The 22,550-nt window shown below is 36.5% G+C and overlaps 1 protein-coding gene across 7 annotated transcripts in view; it reads left to right on the top strand.

The window, feature by feature from the left end:
- The window catches only part of NFIB (nuclear factor I B), a 164,493-nt gene that overhangs the window by 112,029 nt on the left and 29,914 nt on the right, over positions 1–22,550 (top strand). For all 7 annotated transcript variants that reach the window (XM_057374511.1, XM_057374512.1, XM_057374515.1 and 4 more), the window contains 3 exons: positions 837–955; positions 16,137–16,268; positions 18,574–18,758. In XM_057374511.1, coding sequence (XP_057230494.1) covers positions 837–955; positions 16,137–16,268; positions 18,574–18,758 — 436 coding nt within the window. The remainder of the gene's footprint in view (positions 1–836; positions 956–16,136; positions 16,269–18,573; positions 18,759–22,550) is intronic.

Raw genomic sequence — 22,550 nt, 5'->3', positions numbered from 1 at the left:
GTATTAATATCTATATCTATATATCTATACCTATATCTATAGTGGTATTTATATATGTAATTATATCTATATCTGCATCTATAATTATATCTATATTCATATCTATATATAAATTTAAAATAATTCTATGAATATTAATATTATWAATAATACATTATTAATAATAATATTACCACACCATTAAAACCTTCATCTTAGGCAATCAATATAACATTTTCAGTATCTATTGCTATAAAGAAACTTGACTTTGGTCCACTGCATTGAAGTTCTGGATTTTTGATATAGTGTGGCTTGAAATGTTGTCCTTTTGTTGTTTTTAATTAAACTAGTCAGAAYTGAAGTGTTTGTTTCATAATAGCCCTCTTTGAAAAGCTTAGGAGTTTGACCCTATGAAATACAGTAAAATGCATTTTTTCCTCCTAACACATTCTATAACAAAAGTTCCAGTTCTCCCTTGGCTTTATTAGTAACACTTTCCAGTGATTTGCTGTGCTTCATGGTTACTGCATAGTGTTTAATACCTTCATGACACAATCTCTCTTTTGTAGGCTACAGGAACTGTTTTTCTGGTTGTTCAGTGAAAAGCTCATGGACTTTTATACTATCCATTCATGCAATCTTTGAAACATTAAGTCACCTGAAAAATGCATGCACAAACCTGCATTTCTTATTATTAGCATCACCAGTGAAAGTTAATGTAGGATGTAATACCCATTTTTTTTTCATTATAAGACTGAATTACTTTCTGTTCAAATATTTGTAGAGATCCAGACAGTTTATATACCACTACTGGCTGAATATTATATTCACTGCCAAATCTCACAATTCTTCAACAGCAAAAGACCCAAAACTATCTCCATAGATGAAAATATGGAGCCAAGCCCAACAGGAGATTTCTATCCTTCTCCAAATTCACCAGCTGCAGGGAGTAGGACATGGCATGAAAGAGATCAAGGTGAGTAACGTGGAATTATTTTACCTTGAAATATGTTCAAGTATACAATCAATCACTGCATCTGCCATCCCATTGCTGCCACAAAATGATGGGGTTTTTTTAAGATTTTTTTTCTGTATGGTGTATGTATTTGCTTGTTTTGTAAATGTAGTTAAAACCAACAAGCAACAAGGATATTGTATAAACAACCATCATTAATATCAATGTCAATATCAATGATAATGATGATGATGATGATGATGATGATGATGATGATGATGATGATGATGATTTTTCTGTCTGATGATAACCTTATTGTTTGAAAAGATGCGTGGTAAGTGAAATACTTGATATTGTGTATGGTATGATCATCACAGTGGAATTTGGAGTCCAGTTCTTTCAGACAAAAAATCAAAACATCTCCTTACCCTGGTTTGGTCAACATAGGATTACTTCGTTTCTGTGTTACTATGACATGGACATTTAGTCTGTGCCATGTGACTCAGAGTAGATCCAAGTAGGCTTTTTCTGAAGAGCCCACATAGAACTCCATGGGACTCCTTCCATAGGCTGAAGGATTGGTAGGTGGTGGTGTGTTCTGGGTTATCCAAAGCAACAAACGTGTTTATGGGGAGAAGTTGTGGCTCTCAAAACAGTGAAGTTAATTATCATAGCTTTTCCTCATGTTAACGTGATGCTTTATAAACCTAGGTACCAGTGTAGGTTTTTTCACTCCCCTTTGTGAKGTGAGAATGTGTTTAAACTCATATATTTGAACAGTGTTGGTTAATGGATCCTGTGGCTGAGGTGCTGCAGCTGTCTAGAGAGACTGTGAAATGTGCAGCGTATTATGTGAAAGGGAAATAGAGAAAAAGACACGCAGTCGCTTCCTTTGTGGATCTTTCAATGTTTACCCTCAGTTTCCACTTCCACTGCTGATCACTGCTCTCAGTTCTTCAGTAACTGAGTGACCCTTTGGTCTTACCTCATTTTTATATTGTTTTTAAGCTTCTTAAAAAAAAAAACCAAAAAACCAAACCACCCTCTTTTTTATTTTTTTCTTGCTAAGTTTTCTCTTTCATCTCCATGTGCAAGGAAGTATGTGACTGGTATTTTATTTAGCTGCCTTTTACTTTTACTTTTACTTTTACTTTGTAGTTGGTCTCCTTTTAATTTGCTTTTGCCTACCCTCTTATCTGAGTTCTTACCATTAGTCTGTTCTTCTCACACAATGTTTAAAATGTCCTTTTCTTTGTAATTTGTTTTGTATTCCATTTCTCATGGASGTTTGGTACTGTCTTATTTTTGACTGTTTGAAGCATTCACTTTTGAATTCTAAAAGAAAAAAATWTTGCCTGTGGTTTTGCATAACCAAACTTAAGAACAGTAAACAGGAGTTCTGCCAGCCAGAATCTTCCTCCTTATGCAAAATACTTTCCTCTATGAGTGCTACCTGTTTTCACGTAAAACTTTACTACAGTTTTTTGCAAAAGTCTGGATCATACCTCAAATAATTTTTTTACTTTCTAGATAAATTGTTTTTGTAGTTGTAGGGAAAACACCCCACTGTTCCTCTCTGAAGTGGTCTCCACATATCCCCATTTATGAAATGAAGTCCTTTTGTGCTGCTCAGTGAGCTGTAGGGGCCTCTGAGGAGTGCACTGCCATATAGACTCCTGGGCTCAAGTCCTGCTGACAGAGCATTTCACAGATCTCTATAGTTCTCAAATATCTCAATTGCATTTTAGGTTTTGAATCATTCTTGCAAAGTATCATGTTCCATGAAACCTGGATTTGTTCATGTTTGCATGAACTTCATGTTAAASTTATCAATAGTGAACAATGTTATGATTTAAATTGCTTGAGTGTATTTGCAATGAACCTTAATTTCTGTGCCATTGGGTAGGTAGACTTCTGGACTGAAACAGCCTTTAATACGTTACATAAACTAGGGGGCTCCAATATGAGGAAGAGAGAATCAAGAGGGAAGACTTAAATCAGCATGTTTTACTTTTTCTTCCTGCAATTGACATCCCTCGCTGAACATCCTGTCCTCCAGCGCTACTGGGCCCAGTGAAATTTTACCAAACCCTGTCAGAGAGGTTTTCTTTGAGATACTGCAAGAGATTTGTTTTTTCCATTATTAAGATGTACTTCCATTGCTGCAGAGACCCATTCACTGCACTGCCCAGTGTGAAAATCATTTTACTGGGGGAAATAGAAGCCTTTTGCCCCAAAAACCCCTATATTTGTCTCCAATCACTTTCTGAGGTCATCCTGCCACTGCAGACACAATGTAAGGTAGTAACTGCAGTGCCTGCCCCTGGTGCCTGGCTCGCTGGGAAGGGGTATGTGGCAGCTCCTGGATATTTGTTCTGCTGTGAGTTTGTTAGATGCTTCATACCATCTTCATGGAACTGATTTCATTCTCTGGTTACCAGTGGCAGGACCCAAGGGAATGACATGAGGCTCTGTCAGGARAGATTTAGGTTAGATATTAGAAAAAGATTGTTCACCCATGGGGTGGTTGGTCACTGGACCTGGCTCCCCATGGAAGAGGTCAMAGCACAGTCTCACAGAGTTCAAGAAGTGTTTGGACAGTGYTGTCAGGYATGGCTCTTGGGGCTGCCCTTTGCAGGGCCAGGAATGAGACATTGATGATCTTTTGTAGGTTCTTTCCAACTCTGGATATTCCATGATGATTCYATGACTTATATGAATCTGTGTAAAAAAGTTCTTTTTGGACACAGACATCTAATCATGCGATCATGTTTATGAAAACCTATTTTCTGTTTCCTTATGCCTGCAAACAGAAAGGTAACATAAATACATTTTGAAGGTGGTTCCAATGCAAGAGTTATCACTTGTGTTACTTCCCTGTCACCTAGGGGCATCTCTGTGCTGTATGATGTTAGGGATAAATGAAAAASAAATAAGAAATAAGCCTTTTGGGGTAACATTTGTGTTTATCCAGTGTCAAAAAGGAATGCTCATGTARTCACAACAGGCACTGCTTCTTCAGGCAGTATCCACAGGTTGTCAGCATCAAAAACGCAAACCAATTCACAGTACCCACAAATAAATGTCTYTGGATATCATGCTTATGGATAAATAGCTTATCTTCCACTCTTGTGCAATTTTAACTTTTCTAGGAGAGACAACATCAGGCATAGGGTTGATATTAAAATATACCATTGCTAATTTTGATTTCATTGCCTCAGTTTTGAATTTGTCAGAGAGAGGTCTCTAACTTCTGAGCTGAAATACATCTAATTTCTTCATCATCATATCTAAATGTAATGTATTTTCGTAGAAATTGGACAGTTTTGAAAGACTTTTATCATTAAGGCTTTTCACATCTTTATTTAACTATGTTTGTAAAGTAGCAGAAATGTCATGAGTGTGGTAGTTTGGAACTGGATAGTTACAATAAAGCAACACCATCTGAAACACATTTGAATAAAATATTTAGGAGTTTCCTAGGGGTCTAAGGGGTATCTAACAGTTTTGACAGRGAGAATGGGACAAAAAATCATGGGTACCACAGAAATATATTGAGATTAAAAATAGGACAGAGGTGTGAACAGGTTTAGATCAAGCTCCCATGGCTCTGAAAAGCAAATATCTTGTAGTTTAGTASGAAAGAAGATTTTAGGCACTCTTGAAGTGATTTTGTTGTATTCCCAATAGGTTCTATACTTTCCCTGTGTGAGCATGTGTCATGAGAGGCAGGGACACGATTAAAGGAGTGCTGTTGGTGTAGCCAGCATGTGGCATTTGTGAAACTGAGGAGCAGAAATATAACTCAGTTACAGCACAATCTTGCTTATAGCAGACTCTCCCTTTGGTTGAAAAACTCCAGACTGTCCTTTTGCTGCTAAATGTCTTCTTGTCATACTACTTCCAAAAATGTTTTGATAAGATTTCCAGATGTTGGTCTTTATAGTCTGTTTTGGGGGAGCTGTCTCTTTGAAGATTTCATTCTGGGCAGAAACAAGCAAGCATCTCTTAAAAATAGTAACTTTATAGATGGCATGAACTTGGTAAAAAACAATCCACAGAGTTATGTCACAGATTTGATATAAAAATTTAACCCACCCTTCTCATTAACCAAAATTAATGTTAAAAATACGGTTTTTTTTAAAATTTATTTTATTTTTAATGTGTTGAAGTCAAATTATTAATTGTTATAGATGAAAAGACAATCTTATGAAGCTATGATACTGTCCTGGAGGTTTACTTCGTTGGCTTGTAAAAAAGTTTGTGACTATTTTAAAAATATATGTAAGCACAAGAATATGCGTAACTGTTTCAAAAACAGATTTTAAAAAAATACTGTGGAATTTTGTTGTGGATAGTGTTGTTTTTGCTTTGGAGACATCCAGTCAATGAGGGAAGATTCTGTAGTTCATGCCATTATTTTTGCTGTGTTGAAATACTTAAAATGTGCCTCTATGTGCATGAGTTTTTGAAACAGGTTTGAGGTTCTCTGGTAGAGCAAACAGGAAGATTTGTAACTGCAAAGATTTCTTGGAAGCTTTGTCTTTGCCATTAGCCTTTCAAGTAACTAACCATCCTCCAAAAATCCCACAGTCCCAGAAAAGCGAAAAGTCATCTCTGAAAATAGTGCCTTTCTTAGAAAGAAAGCCCTAACAATTAGGATTTCAATTACTGTGTCTTCTTTTAGATATTGTGCAAGTTATTCTTTTCTCTCTTATGTTTTTTTTCTTTGAATTGGATGTCTTAACAGGTTCAATAGAGTCTGAATCATGTCTTACACTTCCATCAATAAGAAATAGATCTGATTTAAAAAGTAATTTGCTGTAGAGCTCTTCCAGTCTTCCTTTCTCCTGGTTGTTGTTAATGAATTCTTTAATATGTTTTCATATAAAACAAAATTTTGAGTTCCTGCACTAGTAAGATTTTGTGAGATAGACATTAGTTTTTGCTTGAGTAATTCTCAGTGTTTTAGAAATTTGGAAATTTTATGTTGTTAAAAAAATATTCCCCTCACAATTTTAAAGAGGAAGTTATTGAAAATCTAAAAACCCCTAGCGACTAGTGCAGTAGCTAAGGAATATTTAGGATTTAATAGGCTAAAAACTGTTGGTGAACATTTTGATTTACTAACTGGTAAGTCAATCAGATAACCTTTTTCTTAACTCATAGGGAAACAGAATTATCGAAAAAGAAAGACAGCTGGTGCGTCTATGGCTTCCTTTCTGAAAGTTGGTTTGACAAAGCTGATTAATATAATTGCAGCCAATTTCCATACGTGTCCTTGAGATCTGTTTTACTGATATAGTRTTACAACACTGTTTACATTAGAAATAAATAAAACAGGTGTTGCCATCAATGCACATGATGGCACTGTTCTTGATAAAAATGGAGAGATTCATGTGGATTTCCATAGTAGTCAGGTGTCTGGAAATACTGAATATCAATATACAATGAAGTGAATTTTAATTTTACAGTTTCTACATCATGTTCATTCTCTTACACCTCACCCACCTCCACCAACAGTCAAGAGTCAAGATGCCATCAAACCATTAAAACTGAAACAGCTGGACTGCCTTCACCCGTTGTTCGGCCAGCATCTGTTGGACCTTCCACTTCTCAGGTCCCGACCCCCTTTGCTGGATACCCCTCTTCTGGACACTTGTCCCCTTTTGCTTTCTCCCCGTCCACTGGACACTCCTTCCAGTGTGTCCTTCCTGATGGCTCTTTTCTTCTTGRGTCTTCTTCTCATCAACCGTCAAGGATGGATGTTCTCATTTCTGAAGTGAGGGAATTAAAAGAGGAAGTAGTTAATGTGGTCCAGGAGTTGAGAACGGTGACAGAACACCTTGGCTTTTTGGTATCCTGTGTTGGACAGGGTTCAGGATTTTTTAAAGCTCCTGGTGCTTCTTCTGAAGCTTAATGCTTTACAAACAGTGTCCATCTAACAGATCAATCAATCTTGCAAAGGTTTATCTTGRTGAATACCTGTTAAATGCCATTTTGTGGTTTTGACTTAAGCTGAGTTCTCAAAATCCTTGTATGTCAAAGTATGTTTGAAAGCAATATATGTCTTGTTAGTAACTGTTACTTCTACCTTTGTATATTTTATTATTTCAAAATACTCTTTAAACAATGTATTTCATATCTGTGTGTCTCTATATAATACATATAAATTTCTGTGGTTTTGATTAGCATAATGCAACTATTGTAAGCAGAGTAGTCAAATGCTACCACTTGACAAATTTTCATTACTTCACATTTGTAAAGTGCGAGGTACTTTTCACCAAGACTAATTTCTCCAAGTGCACTTCCAGAGTAAATTCTTAGCCATGGCTTCTGTGAGCCTGTTGGTGCTCAGATGGCATCATGGCAACAAGCAATGGCCTTGTCAAGRCCCAATTCGAGCTCTCTTTATTCTTCCTCTTTGCACAATAAGATGTTGGTGGAGCTCAACAAATGAACTCTTTCTACTCGGCAAAAATGATGTTAAATGCTCTGATAATTAAAAAAAATCTAAGATCAATAGGGAATTGGTTTACTTTTGTTTTTTGTAGTGGCAATTTTGAAAAGCTGCTGGTACCTGAAATAAGTCAAATATTATTTTCATAAAGATGAAAATCACTTAAAGCTTGAAAGGCACCAARCACAGAAAAGTAGGTGAAGGAGCTCCAACATGCTTATTTAATGAAAATACAGAGGAAGAAAAAAGAAATCCATTAGCAGGATAGTAAAAACATTACCTTAGAATGGGTAAGCTCTTCAAGGGTACCTCAAGAAAAGTAAGTGCATCAAGAAAATTTACATACTCCATTATTAAAAGAGAATGATATTAAATTCATGCTCTCTTCAGGAAATAAAACAACACAGTCTATATCTGTTTTTCTGTGTTTAGAATAGATTCAGACCAATTTACAAATCATTTGGAAGTATCAAGTATTCAGAGAAGCCAATGAGGAAGGTTTTACTCTGGGCAGAGCAGGGTCTYAACTTATCCTTCAGCCTATGAACACTTAGGTTTCTGACTGAATGAAGAGTAACAAAACATTTAGAAATATAAACAGAAAGATAGAAATACAGTTGGAGATGCAGTAGGAAGCATACAAAAAAGGTTTGGGKTTTTTTTGAGTTCCTGGAAATGACTGTTATTTGCTCAATAAAGTCACTGTAAAAAAATTTTATTACAGGTTCTTTGTCTTTTGTTGTGACAAACATATTGTGGATAGACCTATTACTTAATATTTTCTATGTGTGATTAGTGAGTTGAATACATTCAAGATCATCCATATAGATCAGTGAAAGATATTGGCACAAAAGAATATTTTTATTTTATTCATGGCACTTATTTCATGATAAATTTTGAATTGTGGCAATATCCTGTTATCTGGATGGTAGAAATCCTTTGACACTAGTGATAATGAATGTATTAATTCAAGATTTGGCCCGGGAGCTTTTATGGGTAATCGTATTCCAATTYTGCTGAATAAGAGATTTAGTGTGTTGGAAACTGATCAATTCTTACTAGAACTTGTAGGGCATGTTTAACTCTGCATAATTTAACCTATGAGGTGCACAATATTTTCATTTATGGGGAGAATAGATATTTAGTACCTCTGAATCATAGATGTCTRCAGTGACATTTTCTTTTCCAGTTGTGTTACATCTATGGGATGAAAAAAATTAATTTAACTCAGGTATTATAATTTTTGGGCACTTCTTTTTGTCTTCTTTCATAGASTCTTTGTTTCTGTGCTGTGCACGTAGAGATATTTGGAAAGGTTCTCTTTTTTACTGCTTTCATGCAATCTGTATCGAACTTGATCACAGTAGTATAWTTCAGTTAATGATTTGATTTAGTGATTTTATCTCCATTCAAAACCATTCAATCCCCAGATGGATCAAAAATTAATGTAGCACACCTATTAAACTATTCTAAAGTTACCAGTATAGACTATARCAGTAATAAAAARGAGATTTCATAAACKGAATGCTTCTRTATCAGCAAACTCCCTCACATKATTTGATCTAAAATACCCCTTTAATCTTATTTCATTAGAAACTGGAAATACATTTGTGACTTTTGCAGTTATGGTGGTTACAGCATTGATTTTATWTTCTGCAAAGTCTTTGTAGTCTCAGCATTAATGAGATGTTATAGTTGTACATTTTTCATTCAAGTCTGGATGCCTCTCTGTAGGATAATTTAATAAATGACTAAAATTTACTCCAAAGTCTTTTTAACTTCTTTGTTTTTTTAAAAAGTAAGATTTACTCAGTCTCCCACAATGCTCTTGCTAGATTTTAACAGTTTTCCTATTACTTCCTGATGAGGTGTGGAGAGGTGTGTTTAAAGGATGAGAATGAAGAGTTGCTGCCCACAGTTCTTGCAGGATAGTGTGCCATAGTTACAGCCTAATCTTGGAGGGAATAGATGTAAGTTTAAATAATCTCTTCAGCATGGCAGTCAATTGCTTACATCTCGTATGACACTGGCAAACAACATTTATGGGATTAGGTCTGTGTATCCCATCCTACAGGTGGACATTTTTAAAATTACTTTGGAATGTGGATGATTTTGGTGCCCACATGTTCAATGTTAATGCTTTAATTTGACTGTCATAGCTTTTGTCATCCTTGGTGTTATAAATGGTCTTTTGCTAAAATTGAAACATTTGTAAAAATGTTAATTTTAGTAAATGTGTTTACATCTTTCCCAATTACCTTAGCCCAAAGGGCCATACACTAGATTATACTTTTCAAAATCTATACATATAATTTTAATAGGAACTGTACTGAGTTGTTTTGTTTTCTGTCCATGAAAAGTAGAATAACCAGTAATGAAGTGGAGAATTTCTGTTGTCTGACTTTATACAGCTAGTCCCAACCCTCCCCATAAAAGTGTCCTACATTCATTTATACAGGGATTTGTATGGGTTTTCCATAATGCCTCCCTATACTGCTGCTCCCTCAGTATTCTGGGGAGTAGGTGAAACCCCCCTGTCTTTTGTCCAGACCCCTTTCTGCTGAGGTAAAGAAAATCATCAAGGTTAGCCCAGCCCACAGAATGTGGCTGTTGGCAATGGAGTATTCAGTATTCTGTGAGTTGATGTGGGTAAGGTTGAGAAGAACGACATATCTGCTCCAYCTAAAGGATTTTGGCTTTTGTGTTTCAGTTGTCTGGAAGTTCTTGCATCACTTTCTTCTCTTATGTATATCAATACTTATAGAACAATACAAAATAAAATAGTGTAATTTATGAGAAGACTAATAAGAGAAATAATTCAGTTGCTATTGTAGGTGTTTTGCTCATTTTGCTGCAGCTTTTCTGAGTTGCAGTATTGTTTTAGTGTTTTCCTTGTCAGCTTACAATACTGAGAATGACATTGGTAGAAATTCTAGTCTAGTTTCTCTTCCTAGATTTTTCAAGACAAATCTCAAAAGATGATACCATAAAAATGGTTTATCTGTTGTGAAATGACATTATAGCACAACAGAGTGTTTGATTAGCCTTGGGCATGGTTCCTGATGGGAAAACAGGTGTCACAGTCTGGTAGACTGGATTGTGTAATATCAGAGGTGTGCCTGTGAAAATAACATTGGCGCTAAGTAGGCTGATTTGAAAATGGGAGGTTATCAAATCTTTGTACACTGAAATATTCTAACCTAGTATAAAATTTTTGTATGTAAAATGGGGCTTTTCCCACACTTTTTGTAGAAGTAAAAGTAAAACTGAGATCAGTTTTTAAAATGTGAMGTAAAACAGATGAGTCTTTGAAATGTGTAGTGAGCAGCTGTCTCCAAACCTTGACACTGGTCCTAAAGTTTGGAACACTCAGCTGCTGAGCAGTATGCACACAGCTGCATGACCCTGCTGTTTCTCTCAAAAATGAGTACAAAGGCCTTCACCTTGAGAATTACTAAATATGTCTCAGAAATTCATAGCACAGCTTTGACATGATTGGTTTGTTTTGTTTTATTTTGTTGATGCTTCATTCTGGAGAACTCTCATTACCAGAACTGAATTTTTCATGGAAATAAACAAATTTTTAGGAGGCCTTGTCTCTGGTCCAAGATAAAACTTACAGTGAAGTGGAATAAGATACCAACAAGTCAATGATTAGGGCACAGAATTGTAAAAGGGAAGAGCTAGTTGCAAAGACTGGTTTCTGTCTTATTCAGAGCAGTAACTCTAAGCCAGTCTTTCTCTGTTACAAACAGCAAGTATCTCAGACACCCAGCTGTTCAGGCACATCTCTCTTTCTCTACTATTTATTCACATATCCATATAAAAATATGTCCCCCTTGCTTTTCTTCTTTTTGTGGAGATGGTAATTGAATTAAAATGTTTTGATTTTCAGGATTCTTAGTTTCCTTTCAGCCTCGGTGCCAAGTCTTTAGGGCAGATATAACAAAGCCTTTTTTCAATAAGTGAGAGGTGGTTGTGGTTTCAAGTCACTCAGCTGTCAGTATTCAATGTTAGGAGCCTTATTAAAATGCACAGTCGAGAAATACATAATGCTTTCAACGTTAAAGGAAATCAGATTGAGCTCAGCTGAAAATTGGTGGTGCCGGCTCTGCCTGCACAAAGTGTCTCTGCTCCTTCTTCACATGCACGAGTGTAAAGCAAAACAAATTCTCCTGAGCACACACAGGGATTTGTCATGATTCTCTGTCATCAAACAGCTATCCAAGGTGAATTCAAAATTTTATCTAAATTTTCACCTGTGCTTCATACAAGTTTTTCTGCCAGTTGAGGTGGAGGCAGTGAAGAGTGAGGCCAAGCTGGATGGGATGTATGTAGTGTATCCTCCCACCAGAAATTATCCCAAGGACTGCCTCTGGGAAAGAGCTGCTCATTTAAAACTCTAGCATGGGAGGGCACCTTTTATAGCTTGATGGTAGTGCTTTGGACTCCATAGTTTTAGTCCTTCACTGTGGTGATGTATACAGCGAGTTGAATATGGGTTTATCTCCCTTTCTCTGGAGGTGATGCTGCACCAGTGAGTTGTAAGTAAATCTTTATGGATTGTTTGCAAGAACATACCTTGTAAAAAAAGACTTGGCAACTAAGCAGTAGAAAATATATTAAGAAGAAGAATTCAAGAATTAAAAGACTAAAAGATATTTAGTATTTGTTTATGGATTCTTCTAGCTCTGCTCATAAGCATCTCTCATGAGCAAGAAAGAGAAGCTGCTATTTTGTGGTGGTGATCAAGAAAGCAGGTCAGGTGTCCAGAAATGGGCAGGTGGATGTTTAAACTTGCCCTGGGTCACTGTTTGATCGCAGCTGAGTTCTCCTGACAGGTGGCTTGCCGAGTGCTGTGCCAGGATGACATTCATCAAGGAACTGCCTGGATGGCAAGCTGCTTCAGACTGAGGGAGAGGGTCTTTGCTTTGATGAGGAAATTGCCAAAACTCATGTCTCATTAGTGTTTCCTAAGGTTCTTTGGAAGTGAACAACAGTTTAATTAAAGGCTGATGTAAACACGTTTCTGCACTTTCCCCGCAGCATTTTAWCACGTTAGAATTGATCAAAATTGTTGCCTTGGGCTGTCTTGAACAGCTATACATCTGGAGCACCATTTGTGCAAGCTGCTGATGAACAGGCTGCATATGCTGTGCTTCACAGCAGCTCTCCTGCCTTCCTGTGTAGGCAGACTTACCTTGTTGGAACATGAGATGTTCTAACTATTTTCATTTGCATAAGCCTTTTTTACTTTGATGTGATGCTTTAAAACGTTCCACTCATTTGGGGGCCTGTATGCYGAATCTCCAAAGTAATACGAGAATACAATCAATAGTGATTTAGAACAGCAACTGAGAATTTCACATTTTAAGAAAATTCTCAGCAGGACAGGACACTGCATCTGATTGATTTTGACCTCACAATGACTTTGWCCGAGATTTTTTGGCATCTTTCTGCTTTTCATCTTTATTTAGGATTTTTTTTCCAAAAGTCTGTTTTATTTTCATTCTAAAAGTAATAAGGATTGGAATCCCTTCCCGAAACTTTTAAACAGTCATAAGAGCAAGTGGCTTTTTTTTTAGAACTAAGAAGTTATAGATGTAATTTTCAGTATATAACTAAGGTCTCTGTAGCTATTAGACTATACCACATGAAGTGGAAAAAGCAAAATGTTTTCAAATGAAAAAGAGACACATTTTTTATTATATAGAAAATACCTGTAAAATCCTATAAAGTCTCAGTGCCAYTTTAACTCAGCCTTTATTTAAGATACTGTATTAAAAGGCACTGTTTCATATGAGCAAAATTAAAAGCACTCTGCTTTTTGTTTTTGCAACTCGTAACTCTCCAAGGAAATGTAACTTTGGTGTTTTCCTCTTTCATCTCTAAGCCTCCTCTCTTGGTCAAAGAGAAGATGCCTTCAGCTGTTCTTCCTAAACCATAAAAATGGATTGTTCTGTCTCCCCTGTTGACTTCATCTATTGCTTGGCAGTGGCAGGAGCACGAATGTTTCATTATGAAGGCCAGACACCYGTGGGGAGAGCATTGGGGGCTGTGGAGGAAAAGGGATATCTGAACTATTGCTCAATGCAAAATACATTTTTTTAATRAAGAAGCTGCTTGCACTTAAGCCATAATTCTTTGCAGTTGCCTGTACTACATGTAACAAGACTCCTGAAAGTATTTAATGGTGGTGTTCAGGGCAGTGTACAAGTTGCTGCTATGGTGGGTCATGTGTAAATTTTTGGCAGTAAATTTTCCTGATTGCCCTTCACATTCACCATGATGAGAAGCGAGTCACCTGCATGAGACGTTCACTGAGTTTGATTTGTAATTTAGTCTCTGTGCTTTCTGCGTGCTAGCAATWGTCCTTGCTTACATAAAGCAGGGGCAGGAATAAATTAGACATTTTGAAAGTGAATGATAGGGTTATCATAGTTAACATCACATTKTTACTGGATTCTTCTCAAATTACTGATGCCACTAGTTAAATTGGATACTCTGGTTACATTGCACTTCATGTAGCATACTTCTTTTGAACATGTTTTGGTTTTGAAACACATACAATCTTTTGTGTGTTTAATGAAGTAACACTCATTTAGTAAATTAAAGTTCTTTTGCATTCCAGAAATCAGACGTGACATATGCAGACCTTCAGGAGATAAATAGCTCTCTTTTTCATGGGTTCTTTTGTTGAATATGAGCTTTATATSAGGAAAATATTTTCCACTTCCAGTTCATGTTTTTGCATTTTTTTTTTCTCTAGAGACACTTGAGTGCAGCTCTTTTAATTTGAAATACCATTTGTACATTCTCTCTTTGTGATAGCCTATATGTGAAGTAGTCACAAAAATATTTGGTCATTGATAAGTTCTGTGACAACTTCTGATGGCCAGTGTTGTAGTCAGAGGTGGTGCCTACAAGCAGTTAGACAATCATCTTTTTCCTGTAACATTGCACATTTCTGCAGAGACAGAGATTGCGCCTGCACAGAACCACTGTACAAAGATATTGGCTGGTTTATTTCCTCCTGGGCTTTTATAAAACTCCACATCTGTTATGGAGGTATGGGAATTTGTGGGAATTTTCTTGTTCTGATGGTTCTAGGGCCTAGTATGAAGCAACTAGGACTGCCATTTCACTAGAAAATAAAGCATAGTGAAAATTTTGAAAATCATTCCAAATTTAATTCTTATCATGTTTTGACTGTGCAAAACTCAACTTGAAAAAATGTAGCCATGCAATGAAAAAATTATTTMTTGGCTTAGCAGAACATATTCAGCAAAACTGTAAGCATAACATTAACATGCAACAGATCAACGTAATATGAAGTGTAACAGCAAACTTTGACTTGYCTGTTAAAACTGAATGAGTGCTGAATCACTCTGTTGTAAGCAATTCTTTGTTCTCACTGAAAGTTTTGCTGAATTAAATCCTTTAATAAAGCGGAGTTCTTGAAGATGTGAACTTTTGAGGGTATTTAGRCACTCATCAGACTTGCTAGTCAGGACTGAAGGGGAGGGTGGGAATGGCAGGGGGATGCTGGAGGGCCACAGGCAGAGTTTGCTCTGGGTTTGGTGCCCGTGCTTATGCAGGATTTGACAGCAGGATGGGGCACAGGAAACAAGTGGACCTTCAGTTTCACGTGTGCTGCTCTAAGAATACTTTTCATGGTGAAAACCCACTCAGGCTATAGTTATAACCCACTCAGTTCAGAAAGCACTGGTCCAGTTTGATCTCAATAGGGCATTCACAATTTGCAGGCCTATCTTAGCAGGATAGAGTGTGCCAATATTAAAAGTGTCAAAAATCCCTTTAAAATTGGCATGGTGCATGTAAGAAAGTTAGCTGCAACATGGTCCCTGTCCAGTAAAGTGATTAAGAAACAACCTTTGCTTTAAACATGAGTTAGTACCATTGATTTGAAATGGGACCCAATTGCCATATTGACATGTATCCTATWAAAATATTGTAATTAAATTTGAAATAATTCAGTGCAAAATCCAAAAAATGTTGATCAGTTAATTTAAACTTCTGGAAGAAATCTGGGGTTTTGCTTTGTAAAATTTCAATAAGCTTGGTAGAAATCATTGTCCCTACTAGTGTGTTATCTTCACAYAGTGAGYTCTAAAGAGATGTTTTTAGTGATAGGGAAGCTACTGGTAGGAAGAAGTGACAAGACCCTTTTTGAGACCTGGAAAATATGATATAGATCAGTTAAAGTATCCTTTGTTCTCAGGAAGACTATGTTATTTCACTACAGTTTTGAGAAGAGTAATGGATAAGTTTTGAAATAATGCAATAATAAATACCATAAACCAGCATGTGTATGGCAGTGTATGTGCATACATTATCCTACACACCTGAGTGTAGGTGTTCTATTAAAAAATGCARTAAAAATTAAGTGGCTGTTGAAGGAGCAGATGATTTGGTGTTGTTCTGGGGAGCTGAGAAGTGTCTAGGGAAGTTCTAAAGACATACATTTCTTCACTGTTTGAATTGTCTGGTATGAAAGGAATKTAGTTGCTGTTTTGCAGGGCAAAGACCTGTAAAGACACTATTTTTAATTCACAAGTTTGAAAGCAATGGTTTAAAATTCAGTTATTCATCATTGAGTTGGATCATCATACAATATTTGTGCAAGAACAGTAAAAAGAAATAATCTTCAGTCTATAAAATGATCTGTCCTGAGATAGGCTTCTAAGCTAATGTCACTGTTACAYTGTTTTTCTGTTGCAGATATGTCTTCTCCTACAATGAAGAAACCTGAAAAGCCTTTGTTTAGTCCTACTTCTCCCCAGGATTCTTCATCAAGACTGAGCACTTTTCCCCAGCATCACCACCCAGGAATCCCAGGAGTTGCACACAGTGGTGAGGGTTACGGAGGAGGAAATAAAAACCTCCCTGTTCATTTGTTCTGTTCTCCTTTTGTATAATCAGATTGTGATGCATTTTTGCAGTCTTTCTTAGAGACCTAATCCAATTTATAATTCTGAGAGTAGAAATGGAAAAAGTTGGGATATCCTTTCAGGAGTGTTAATTTAACTGTTCAGGTAATCTGACTGCTGGAAGTCACTAAAAAGGATTTAGGATTAACCAGTGAATAAAATAAACTGTACRCTGCATGAAGAAACAGAGGACAAATCCTCCCTGTTTCATCCTTTCACCTAAATACCTTTTTAATTATTGTTGCTATGACTTTATTGTATTTAAATACCAGGACGGGTAGGATTTGATACATAAGAGAAGTCCCAGCCATGTTAACTTTGTGACACAATGAAATAAAYACTGGTGCTTCTTTTGAATGCTTAGTCAAAAGATGTAGAGTCATGATTAAAACACCTGTTTTCCGAAATCCTTAGTAAATCCTTAGTAAAAATTCACTTGAAGTGTGGAAGAGATACTTGAAAAGTGACATAATGTATGTTGTCTGGAGGGTTTATCAGTAATGACAGGGAAATTCCAGCATCGTGGTCTGTTTAATTTTAGAGGTGAGACTGACCCTGATTTTCCAGATGAGATCATGGTCCTCAGATCACCGTCTCATCATGTCTTCTTATAAACTACATATGAATATTTTAATTTCTGGAGCAAAGCTGAGTGACTAGAAGAATAAAACAGATATGAAAATGTTCCTCTTTTCTTTCACATGCAGTTTTGCTTTAAGAAGTTTCTGTTTCATTTTTCCTCAATGATTTCCAGTACATCCCTTCAAATTTACGTTTCAGACTATTTTCCCCTTTGCATCCTCTTATTTTGTATGACAAAAGTGGCACTGGACTTTTTCTTGCCTCTGTGAGGTTTCCTCTACCAGCAGACGCTCAAGCACATTGGAGATAAAGGATGAAATGAAAAAGGATAGATTTCTCTTCATTTTTGTTTGTTTTGTGCAGCTCTGACATGCCAGAGCAGTAACAAATATTTTATATTTAAACAAAACTTGGTGGGGCTGTGACTGAAATGAACCTGCCACAAAAGAAATTACTTTTAATCCTATATTTACATGTATGTCTTTAAATTTAATTTAGAGAGTAGTTTTTAAATATACATATTTGAATGGCAATCATAACCTAACCTGTGGGTGACTTAGTTACTTGCTGGGAAACCCCATTTTTATCTGTGTAGCCTGTTCTATTATGCCAATAATGCCCCCAAAATAGGAAGTTCTTTAAAAATTAAGCTGACGAAACCCAGAGATGTGAAAGGTGGTCCAGAAGTGCAGGTATTGGTGCTCTTGTGCTGATAGAGAAACATTGAACAGTTCATAAAAGACCTCACTTTACAGACCTCATTTTGTACTTTTCCACTAATGAAAATGGAAACTTGTCTCTTCTCCATTTCCATTGAACTAAGTACCTCTTCTTTTAATACATCAGGTGTGTKGTCCCTAGGTGTAGTAAGCGTGTGCAGTGTGACAGAATAAATCTCTACACTTCCAGACTAACCACTGGGCAGCAGAAACACAACCTGCACCTTCCTTGCACTGTGAAAACACAGTCAGGTGTTCAGACACTGCACACAGTCTTTAGAGAGAGAAGTGTATATTTGTAGGGGCTGGAAGTAAAGAGAAAGAAAAGAATAAAAAATGTGTAAGGTAGATACTTTCTTGTTTGTCAGAGAGAATTTTATTGGATGGATTGTTTTCCGAGGCATTGAAGTTGAATGTTCATTAACATTTTCATAMAGGTCAGCAAATATTAGTGGCAATATTGATGAGTAGATACTGCTCTGTCCACGGAAGAGGCAGATAGAATGCAATGCAGTGAGGAATCCCTGTTTCTTATGGTTCGGTGATTTTCCTCCATGTTGGAGAGCTGTAAATAAAAGTGGGGGCTTTATTTAGTAAGCAAAATATTCCATTTGTTCTTTTGGGCTTCATATGAGAAATATGTGCAATTGGAATATCTTTTATGCCGGAGAATGACTACTGTTTGAAGGAAAAATGGAAAACATCAAAGCAAGATATAGTATTTATGAATTTGAAACAGTTGCACATTCAATTTCCTGGAACAATCTGAGGGCAGGACCTGTAAGTTGTGGTAAAAATGCGATAAAGTTAAAGTTCAATACATTGATTTATAACTGACTTTTAATTTTTCTTACTGTGATACAGAGGTGAAGTATTTTAGAAGAAACAAGATGCCAAGTAATTTTAATTTTATTTTATTTTCTCCAGTCATCTCAACTAGAACTCCACCTCCACCTTCACCATTGCCATTTCCAGCACAAGCTATTCTCCCTCCTGCCCCATCCAGCTACTTCTCTCATCCAACGATCAGATATCCTCCCCACCTGAATCCTCAGGATACTCTGAAGAATTATGTACCTTCTTACGACCCGTCCAGCCCGCAGACTAGCCAGGTACTGTAAAATTATGTGAACCCTCCAAAGCAAGTCCTGTGAGGAATATGTGTCTTCTAGGGCATCTAGACTGGTCATCTCACCAGTTCAGGTCTTAGAGAAATCTGGGAGCTGCCGTGTGGGTGAYACAACTTACCCTGTTCATCATGGTTGAATAAAAGGTGCAGATTGACCATATTTACTTGCTTTTCTTCTGTCAAGCACAAGACAAATACTTTACTGGGTGACCTGGCAGCAGCAATAGGGCGGGTCCTGGTCCTGCACTCATACTGCAGGTTGGGGCACCAGCAGCAAAGCTCCCACTGCAGGATGCAGCAAGGAGTGTGCTGATACACACGTATGTCCAAAAACACACATGGACATACAGGTATATTTATAGACTGTCAATGAAAATAAACTCTGGCAAGTTAATGCTAGCCCTGTTCCATAGGTGCTGATATTTCTCTGTGTAGTGAGCACAGCACAGACATACAAATTCTCTTATTATTCCTTTTGTAGAGATCATGCTGTAGCAGAAGCGTTCCTGGCAACTGCACCGATTCAGAGTTGTGTCTGATATGGAAAATTAACGTGTTTTTCATTAGTGAAGTAATTTGTGAAGGACTGTGTGCAAAACTGCTTTCCATGATAGCATCAGCACAYGGCATTAGCATGTGATCTGCACTACAGGATAAACTGCAGTTGAGACATGGTCTGTCAATAACTGGAATATTTCCAATGTCAGTGTAATGTAATCTTTTCTGCTCAGGCTGTTATTTATTTGATGCTTTGTCTGAAAGGCTCTCATGGAGCCCCGCTGCTTGTGCTTTAGCATGGTTTTTGGAAGAGCCTTGGGAATGTAAACTAAAGAGACAGTGGTCAGGTTTTCCTCCTCCTAAGAGTTAGGTTCCTTTGGAAGGACTTTCTTAACAGAAATGAAGCGGTTGCTATGACACCATTTTGTTTTGGGCTTGATTTGTTTTGTTTTTCACCAATAATGACAGRCCTTGCAGCATTCATTTTGGACACAGCAGCAATGGAACTTGAGGCTGAATCAAACTTTCTCTGTTGAATAACAGATACRTACCCTTCAATCAGTGCAGAAGGTCATGGTGGCTATTATCCACGTGGGCTAATTCCCTGGTCCAGCTGCATGACTTTCTATCTATTTACTTAAGAAAAAAAAGGAAAAAAAGTGGGTCCAAAAAAAATCAAAATTTACTTTGAAGAGAGAAATCCTAACTGTGGGTTTTGTTGGTTACAGCATTACTACAAAATAAACCAAAAAGTGAACATGGAGTATGTTGACTTTAGAATACAAATTGCTATCTGCACATGGATTAAAAGTCTTTCAATCCTGTAAAGCATTTTTTCTGAGACTCAGCTGGGAATGTTGCATGCAGGACCTGATTTTAATTTGTGTAAAATTTCCATGAATAACAAAGTCTAATTAAGACACCCATTAAAAGTCCTTAGCGTTAATTCAGTGCGGAAAATCTCAGAGTTCTGTTGGATTTTTTTTTTTTTTATAACTGATGTCTTAATTAGGCACTATTAASGGAAAAATTATGCAAATTAAATCAGGCCCTTACTGTTATGCATTTCTTTAATTATTCAGTCCTTGTTTTACTTACATTTTGATTTCTTATATATGTTAAAAGAGCAGATTAGGTGATAATCTCTCTGGATTGTTCCATGTTCAGCTTTGGATCATTACTGAAAAAGAATACAGTGTCTAAATGAAGTATCYGACTTTCTTTCAGTTGAAAAATGTGCTGTTTTATGATTTTTATCATTGGGGAGCATATTCATTGCACAGGAGTTATGCTTTCAACTTTTTGCTCAACTCTGTTGCTTTATCTCTGGTTAAAAAATTAATCTTTTGACCTTAAAAGATAAAATTTTACTCTGCTGATTTTTTTTCCAAGTAGTAGCAAACTGAGAACACTTCATATTCTCATATATTCCATAGGGCTTAATGGGCTTAACTAGCCTAAATTTGCTACTTTCTTCACTTTTCATAACCTTTTAATTATGGTAATGTTTTTCATTTCATTTGATGCTTGATTTAGTTCTTGAGAAGAGGGGATGAGGTAAATAACCCCAAATACACAATTGTAGGCATCTGCATCAGCTGTTTTCCATGATTTATTATCATTAATCCCCATTATTAGTGGAACATTTTAAAAATTAAATTCTTTATAGTCCACCTCTGAGATTAGTTGCAAATTGGAGTAGTTGCAGGCCTAGTTAAATATCTCTAAACAGAATAGTTAAAATTTGGCTGTATAAGAAGTAAAAGAGCAGGATTAATTTTTGCTTTGGAAAAGARGAAGAAACTGTCTGTGACGTTTCAGTGACAAAAGTGAATTGTTCTGATACAATGGCATGCTTTGTGCCAAACCAGATTTTCTTTTCTAAATAAAACATGAATTTTTATTCAAATAGATTTAATTATTCTAAAATGCAAAACTGCATCTGTAGGAATACCACATCAAATTTAATTATACTTTCCCACCTCAAAACATACTCATTTAGATTTCAAAAGAAGGACTACGATGATAGTTTTAATTTGGCTGTAGAAATAGAAAGGATGGATACCCCAACAGCATTTACCTAAAATGAACTGTTTCTCCTGAACATCTTTCAGTAGTACGCTAATTTAGATTGTTACGACAAGCAACTGAGATGCCTTGTACTCCCCACAGCAATTTTGAGATTAATTACATTACTGCTGCACTGATTATAGTGAGACAGTCATGCTATTCAATGGAATACTTTTAAGTAAAATTAATTCAAGGATATAGAGCTCTCATAGGTTTCCATGGTGGGAAGCAGTGAGCAATTTTCTTGACATAATGTTAAATAGTCCAAATTATGTGTGATGAACAGTCAGGAAGTTCAAACAGACCCTTTGGCTGCAGTGAAAAATGGTTCAACAATGGATGATCCTAAACAAAAGGGAGCTGTGGCTGCTGGTTTCATGAATATCTGCTTTTTATGCCCTACTCAATATAGAGAATAAACAAACAAATGTACTGAACAGAAATGGACCTTKTTAGAGATAGAGTTGGACTTCTCTCGAGCTAGTAGTCTGTCAAGTTCCCAGGATTTTGACAACTGCTGCAYTTTGCACTTATTAAGAATTTCTGCTGAGCCCTTCCTACTATACTTATTGCAATGCTTGTCTTAGCTGTGTACTCATGTTACTGGTTGAGATGGAGTGTGTGAGTGTGTGTCTGTATTGCAACAGGAGGCAGGTATCTCCAGTTGATAAAGGTCACTCAGTGCAAGCTTCGGCAAAAGCTGATTGACTSATATATGTCTAATCCACCTATGGTGTTTATCCATCTAGATAGTGTTGAGCTTTTCAAAGCCACCCCAAGTTTGCAGCATGTATTTCCTCTTTGAATGATTCCAGAGGGTTGGATCTTCTAATCTTAGAAAATATTATCTCCTCTGTGTGTACACAAGTATAGACACACACACAAATCTGCACATACCTGAAATGAAGTACTACTCAGGAGTGTGTGAGGATCATACACAGCATCAAAATCAGATTTCCAAAGAGCCTGAGCAAATTGTCAATCACTTGTGTGGCTGAAATCAAACACAAAATCTCCAAACTTGATGCACTGTTGAGTTAAATGGAATAATTTCCTGATTAAGGCATTGTGATTCACAGAAAGGATCTGCAAATGTGATGAAGGAAATAATATTAAAACAAAGAGCTAAGGTGAATCCTAGTGAAGAACATCTGTCTATTGGTGAGAATTTTTTTTTCTGAYTGAATAAAGCTAACAGAAGTAGACA

This window comes from Malurus melanocephalus, unplaced genomic scaffold, assembly GCF_030028575.1.
Source record: "Malurus melanocephalus ecotype Western Australia unplaced genomic scaffold, MMel_1.1 scaffold_227, whole genome shotgun sequence".
Taxonomy (NCBI): Eukaryota; Metazoa; Chordata; class Aves; order Passeriformes; family Maluridae; genus Malurus; species Malurus melanocephalus.
Note: the sequence above shows the minus strand (reverse complement) of the source record. Positions and strands in the feature narration are given on the sequence as shown.